Source organism: Gymnodraco acuticeps, unplaced genomic scaffold (assembly GCF_902827175.1).
Source record: "Gymnodraco acuticeps unplaced genomic scaffold, fGymAcu1.1, whole genome shotgun sequence".
NCBI classification, from domain to species: Eukaryota; Metazoa; Chordata; class Actinopteri; order Perciformes; family Bathydraconidae; genus Gymnodraco; species Gymnodraco acuticeps.
In genome coordinates, this window is record NW_022990341.1 from 1,035,673 (window position 1) to 1,043,207 (window position 7,535).

The window sequence follows — 7,535 nt, forward strand, 5'->3', positions numbered from 1 at the left end:
AATACTGCTATATTTTACTATATTTTTTACAATATTTTTAAATGTTATTATAGTTCTCTATCTGTGTTTTAAAATTTTAGTTTTAGTTTTACATCAAGTCAAATTCCTTGTACGTGTCAACCTGGTGATAACCCTGTTTCTGATTCTGATTATTTCCCTGAACAATATCAACCTGTTAAAACCACCTGTGGATATTATTATTTACCGTTTGAAGGAATAAGGAGATCGGGCTATAGACAGAGTAGACATCTCAGGAAATGTTAAGGGAAAGATATTTGCCTTTTACATGATACTTTGACAGAAAGAAATGCAATAATAACACCACTGTTACACTTTCAAATTCAAACAAAACATATGAGAAACATGCCTGAGATCCAGAAAGCCTGATTACATTTATTTTTTAAATAAATAGAGCATCTCCTACCATCGCTCAGGGGTGTTTTTTATGTTCAGTGTGGGTAGCTGGGTGTCGGTCGGCAGGAGAACCTTCTGCTCTACGTCCGCCCCCCCGCCAGGAAGGTCAAACTGGTCTCCTCCATCTGCATCAGCGAGGAAATGCTCCGAGTCCTGGTCGTATTCGTAGGAGTAGTAGGACACCTCTGCCATGGACCCCTGCTCCTCTTCACCTGCACAGATCAGAGACCGGGGAAGATTGAGACACAGTCAGAACATGTCAAAATCCGGCCTTTACATGGTAGCCGTTCAAAGTGTTAATAAATATCTGTTATACAATGACTATAGTTGCATTCGGAGTAAATAACTGGATGTCATGGATACATAAAGATACCCTGATGTTTGTGAAAGCTCGTGGAGGGATGTTGTTGCATATAAGTCTGTCTGTTCTCACACATATGCACAAGAACGTACATGCATGAGAATGATCCAATGCACATTCCTGCTGAATAGTTTTATTCTGTTCCACTGATCTGCAGGTGGCGATAACACACAAAGAAATAAAAGAATGCGGTATGGAGGGGGAAGAAGGCCGTTACAGTAAAAAGGTTTCAACTTTTTAAGGGAAAACATGCTTTTTAGATGTTTTATGAATTAGGAAACGCATACAGCATGTTTTGTAGACCTCCATATTCTTTAACACTTGATGTAAACTTAGCTTGCACCTTTAACATCTGAAGCTCTTGCAGCAGTACACCGTCACAGACAGTAGGGGTCCCTCCATGCTTAACATTTTGTTTTCTCCCAAAGCATGCTACCTTAGACATGTTTTTCTTTTAACGTTTATTAACTATAGGTCCACTATAATCATATCTTCAACTTGTGTTATCTTGCACTTTATGGTGAAGTCCAAACACACTCAAAAAAAGAATATGCACACATTTGATTCTTGCATAGAAAGTGACTCCAGCGCTTGCATATGTAGGATAACTGTCTGTGTATCTATATAATGTATGATGTCCTCTGGTAGAAGTTCACTAATAAGACAAGTCTGCACAGGGAAGCTAATTCCAGAGCTCCAGCTTCCTCCTCTGCTCCAGTGGAAAGTGTCAGATCCTTGGCACAGACCTTCACCTTTTACACTCTCAGTGCACTTAGCGGGCATGTCGTCAACAATCTAATGGTTTACAATGACTGTGTTTCTACAGTACTTATTCAATCTAATCACCCCTGGGTTATCTTATTGAGGTGAGAGTGTGCCCGTGAGCAAGCAATGTGTGTATGTGTGTGTGTGAGATATGTGTGTGTGTGATATATATGTGTATGTGTGTGTGTGATATATATATATGTGTGTGTGTGTGATATATATGTATATGTGTGTGTGTGTTAGTTCATAACAGCATTCCTGTGGTGAGTGTGAAGCGTTTTTGTACTACAGAGACCTTTGACTGAGAGCAGCTTTGTGAGGTTCTGCTAACAGGAGCTGCAGGCTGGGAAACAAGTCAGTGCAGGCTGTGCCACATATCACACACACACACACACACACACACACACACACACACACACACACACACACACACACACACACACACACACACACACACACACACACACACACACACACACACACACACACACACACACACACACACACACACACACACACACACACACACACACACACACACACACACACACACACACACACACACACACACACACACACACACACACACACACACACACACACACACACACACACACACACACACACACCTGTACACAACTCAAACATTCACATACAGGCCAACCTTAATGTTCAGAAACAGCTCACATATCACCCTCACACACACAGCGTGCATGCACAGTACGCACTCTTCTGCTACTTGTGAATGACCGCAGTGGCTTTCTTGTGTTTTTGTTGGCAAATGCACCACAGCTACATCCTCCCTCCACACGCAGACAAACATCCTATCAGGAATTCTCTGGCTGCCTCTGTGGAAGTGGCAGCTGATCTTCATGGCAGAGCTACAATCGAGCCTGCAGTGTGAAAGCCATCCACCTATTTATCACAGCGATCGCAGACATGATGTGGTGGCAGGGGAATGTGCTGCCACACACCCCACCTACGTATCTACTTTCCTCTACTTTCTTCTCATCCTGCCTCTCATTTGACTTGGCGCTTTTTTCTTTCATCTTGTTTCCCGCTCATCAATCTTTGACTATCTCTCCCCCCCTTCTGTTCACACCCCCACACACACACCCTTTCATCTCTTTGTCTCTCAATTGTTCTTCTTTCTGCCCTTGTGGACAAAACACACACACACAATTCACTAAAACAACACGTGTCTGAAGTCTCAACTCTCTTCATTTACATTTACCAGACACAGATTCCCAGATTGACTTTTGATGGATGCAGAATAAGATAAGATTTGGAGAACAAAAAGAGAGCAGATGTAACATGCTTCTGACTCTGGGGTGCATTCACACCTAAAGGTCCGGTTCCTGAATCAAACAAGCAAAGATTATATATTGGTTCAATTTCCCAACTGGTTCGGTCCGCCTTCACCAAGGCTATAAATCAATTGGTCTAGAAAATGTAATGTTGGTGGAAATGTCTTTTGATTATTGGTCATACAGTTGGGTCCTCGTAAGACTAACTGTGTTTTCCTAAGCAGAGAAAGATTGTTCTCAGTCAGCTAGCTAACTTTCTATCTCCACCATGCTTTAATTCTACACTTGAGGATTGAAGGACCTTAGAGTGCGCTAGCTAATTAGTGTCTTATTTGTGGTCTGATAAACAGTAAATTCATTAAATGTTTAACCAATTAAGATACACAAATTATACCCTTCCTGTTACTGATTCAGGAAGTGTTCACACAAGAAATAAGGAGGACCAGAGTTCACTTAAAGGGGTCCAAACGGCTCTTTTGAGGGTGGAGTAGGGACCGTTTGTTTAGTTCACACAGGAGAACGGATCCAAATTAACTGCACCACGGGGGTACATATCTTCCTGGTTTTGGTTTAACAAGGCTGCTACGAATGCCCAGTTTAGAACATGTGTATTATCCCCCATAGTGGGCATAGAGATAGAGGGGAGATAGACTGTAATGCAAAGCTGTGTATGTGTAGGGGAAAGGTGTGTTTGATGAAGTTACCTGTGTGTACAGGCACTGAAGGCTGCTCAGTTTCCTGGGTTACTATTGGCTGCCTGTCCTCCACCGTGGCCTCCACTGGAAATACAAACACACACACACGTTAGATGACTCACATTTATGTGGCTGCCGCAGCCACTAAATAAACTAGTAATGAATTCAACAGAGTTTCAGTGTTGCATAAAGTAAATACTGCCCAGAAGCATTATCCCCCCCCCACTGAGCAACACTTTACTGGTAAAACAATCATGTACACTCAGTCCCAACAAGATTAAAATGTTTCCAAAAATAGCAGGGGCTAAACTGTGGCCAGCAGTGTGTGGAAACAAATTGTATCTGTCTTCTTTTCAAAACAGGGAAACGGTGGCATGAATCTCCCCCATGCAACCATACACAAACAAACAAGGTCGGGGCGCTCTAAACAAACATATGATTCTTTTGATGTTCTGCAGCATGAACCACTTGGCACAAACCGAGGACTTTTCCCACCAAAGTTTTGTCTATTTTTCCAATCTGCTCCACAACATGAAGGCTGCTTTGTTGTTGGGCTGTGCGTCGGAAAGGAATGTGACAAGGATTTCAAAGGGCTGGACAAAAGCACTCTGTCATTTGGAGAGAGCCCTGTAATACAGCAGAGAGAGAAAAGAGGGGGGGGGGGGGCGCGACGGGTAGCTCTCCTCAGAAAACTCATCCAGTAATCAGTTCAACACCTGAACAGCTGTTTCTACCACTCAGACCATGGCACACACAAAAGACACATGTGTGCACTGTGCACAATGGATAAGTGGACGATCACACACACACACACACACACACATACCATGTATACATCACTTCAGGGGACATTACATTGACTTACATGCATTTCCTGGAGACTTATCCTAACCTTAACCATAACCAACACATGCCTAACCCTAACCCTAAACCTTAACCCTAACCAAGTCTTCACCCTAAAATGAATGATTCCCCTCATGGGGACCTCCAATTTGTCCACACACACACCAACACACACACACACACACACACACACACACACACACACACACACCACACACACACACACACACACACACACACACACACCACACACACACACACACACACACACACACACACACACACACACACACACACACACACACACACACACACACACACACACACACACACACACACACACACACACACACACACCACACACACACACACACACACCTAGCAGCTTAAGTTTTGCATATTGATCAAACAAATAACAACTTAAAGGTCCAGTGTGTAGCTTTAGTCAGACCCATTGATTCAAAATGTATGTCATATTCATAACTTTGTTTTTATTAGTGTTTAATCACCTGATATTCATTGTGATTGTGTTAGCTTTATATGAGCCCTTTGTAAGTACATGGGAAGCATGTTTCCTGCCATGCTGCACCACCACGTTTCTACAGTAGACCAGAAAAGACAAATCAAACACTGGCTCTAAAGAAGGTATTTTACGTGTTTTGCTTGAAAGCCATCGTATGATCTCTACACATTGGAAAGGGAGGATTGAGAGGAGGGGTATTGAATTGGTTGCAAATGAGTCAATCTCATCCATGCTGGCCCCTCTTTCCACGAATGTAGCTATTGTATGTAGTCGGCTAATCATGCAAAAAGATGACACCTGATTATTCATCACGCTTTCTTAACTCTAATTAATTGACTGTTTCTGCAACTGGCAGACCTATTTTGAATAATTTAAAGAAGGGGTCTGGAACCAGGTGAGTGATTGAGGGAGACTGCCTAGTTGTGAGGTTGTGTGATGAGAGAGCTCTTACTCTGAGGACACTGGGACAGGGGGACCTGCTTGATGCGTGTCCCGTTTCGACAGGCAAACACCTCCATCTGACACTGGTTCTGGTAGAGCTGTCCGTCTGACCCACACACCGGCTCTCCGTCGTACCCGCAGTCTCTGTAGCAAGTGCAGCGCTCAAACTGCTCCTCCTCCGGGCAGCCAAACACATTGTTGCACTGGTTTGCCTGCACAAAACCTGATGGAAAAAAGTGTTTTTAAGACACTGATGAAAGTGGGGTGTCCATGAATCATTCAGTGTGTAGCATGTGTCTCACCTATCCACTGATTGGTTGAACTTTCCACCTCATTGCATGTGGGCCCGTCACACAGCTCCCGAGCTAGCGGGCTGCTCTCGCTAACGTTGTAGAACCGGGTGGCTTCAAAGGCTGCATGAAAAGCACAGACCCACACCAGCACATTCACACATACACACACACACAAAACAATGATGACACTTACCAACACTATAGGTCATAAACTTGAAAAGAAAATCCAATTTCCACGAGAAAAAGAAGCCACTTCATAAATCACCGGTGAGTTAGACAGTTTTCCTGCTCTGTAACTCTTTAAAGAGCAGCACTTAAAAAATATTCATCAGAGACACACCTGGTTCGTAGTAGTCATAGATCTTGACCGGAACAGGCGCTGTCTTGCCCACAATGTACTCCCTGACAGCTTGAAAGGCCACACACGTCATGCATTGGCTGGGGATCTGAGAAGGGTAACATAGCACAGGATAAAATACTTAGAAAAACATCCACAAACACAATGTGCACAAAAATACAATTTGAACAACATTCTCCCCAAACCTGGGCAAAGACAGGTATCTCCACACATACAGCATTCTTTTAAATGCCCAACAACTCACCTCATCAAAGTAGAACAACACTTTTCTTCCACTCAGCTCGTATCTCTTCAGACCCACTCGCTTGTCCATCAGCAGCTGTGGAGAAAGACACAATTAAATGTAGGCTCAGTAAAACCAACACCACTGGATAGGAAATCTTTTTCCTTATACTTCTGTGATCCTTCTCAGTAGTTTATAGAGTTACCCTCTGGAAACAAGATTCAAATGTAATTTTTTGAAGGCACCACTCATCCATTAGTATAAAATAAGACTTAAAGAGGCCCTATTATGATTTTTGGGGTTTCCCTTTCCTGTAGTGTGTTATATAGGTTGTTGTGCATTAAAATGGTCTAAAGGCTAAAATCAAAAAGAGGGAGTTTCTCTCCCACACACTCCCCCCCCCGTTGGAAATGCCTCCATTGGACTCCTTTGTTTACTTCTGTAAATAGTGACATCACTATGTACAACTCATGCATCCATGGGCTAGCGCTCCAACAGTTTGGACGTGATAGGCTAAAGGGCGGGACATCTCTAAGCGGTTGACAAATGACAACCGGCCAGCTAACCAATCAGAGCAGACTGGGCTCTGGTTTCAGACAGAGGGTGAAAAGAGGTGCAGCAGCACAGGCAGTATGAGAACAACTTCTAAACCGCATCACAATGATATTTATACTCTAGCGTTGCTATGGGATGCGACTAAGATATAAGACATTTGTGAATAAAAAGCACATGGCTTAGAGTTAAACCAGATCAACATTTAATTCTAACATATATGGACTACTATTGATCATGGACATAGAAATCGATTTAAAAAGTAATCAGCACCGGACAGCTCCATCTCATGCTAAACAAGTTTTTATTTGTTATCATCTTTATTTAATGTCATGCTTCCCAACACATGGTATTGCTTTTAATCTCTTTTCAACACATTTACAGAGCCGGAAACACAACTGATGTGTTCTGAATGTGTCTATATAATGTATATGTTTGTTTGTTGTGTATGTGGATTTATTAATGTGAGTGTTAGCCTTATATAAACATAAACAGCTGAAGTGAATTGAATCAGAGATGTGATTTCTTAGCCTAGACGAACACTGATGATCAAACTGCAGTCAGTCATTGGGAATCTTTTAGCTGAACTGAACGATTCAAATAAGCAGTGATTTTCACAATGTATACTTCTAGTATAGTGCACCTAAAACCCCATCGTCAAGAGTCCACATGGTCTGCATTTGAATCCACAACTGGAATGCAAACCATATGCACTCTACCATGACACGACTGCAGGGTGGAAAATGTAAAAGGTTACCAA

General features: G+C 42.7%; 1 protein-coding gene across 1 annotated transcript in view; it reads right to left on the bottom strand.

Moving 5' to 3' along the window:
- cpamd8 (C3 and PZP like alpha-2-macroglobulin domain containing 8) overlaps positions 1–7,535 on the bottom strand; it is a gene marked incomplete in the record, with an annotated part of 38,021 nt that overhangs the window by 1,272 nt on the left and 29,214 nt on the right. Inside the window, 5 exon segments of the mRNA XM_034223526.1 lie at positions 425–626; positions 3,552–3,626; positions 5,360–5,572; positions 5,652–5,762; positions 5,983–6,088. Coding sequence (XP_034079417.1) covers positions 425–626; positions 3,552–3,626; positions 5,360–5,572; positions 5,652–5,762; positions 5,983–6,088 — 707 coding nt within the window.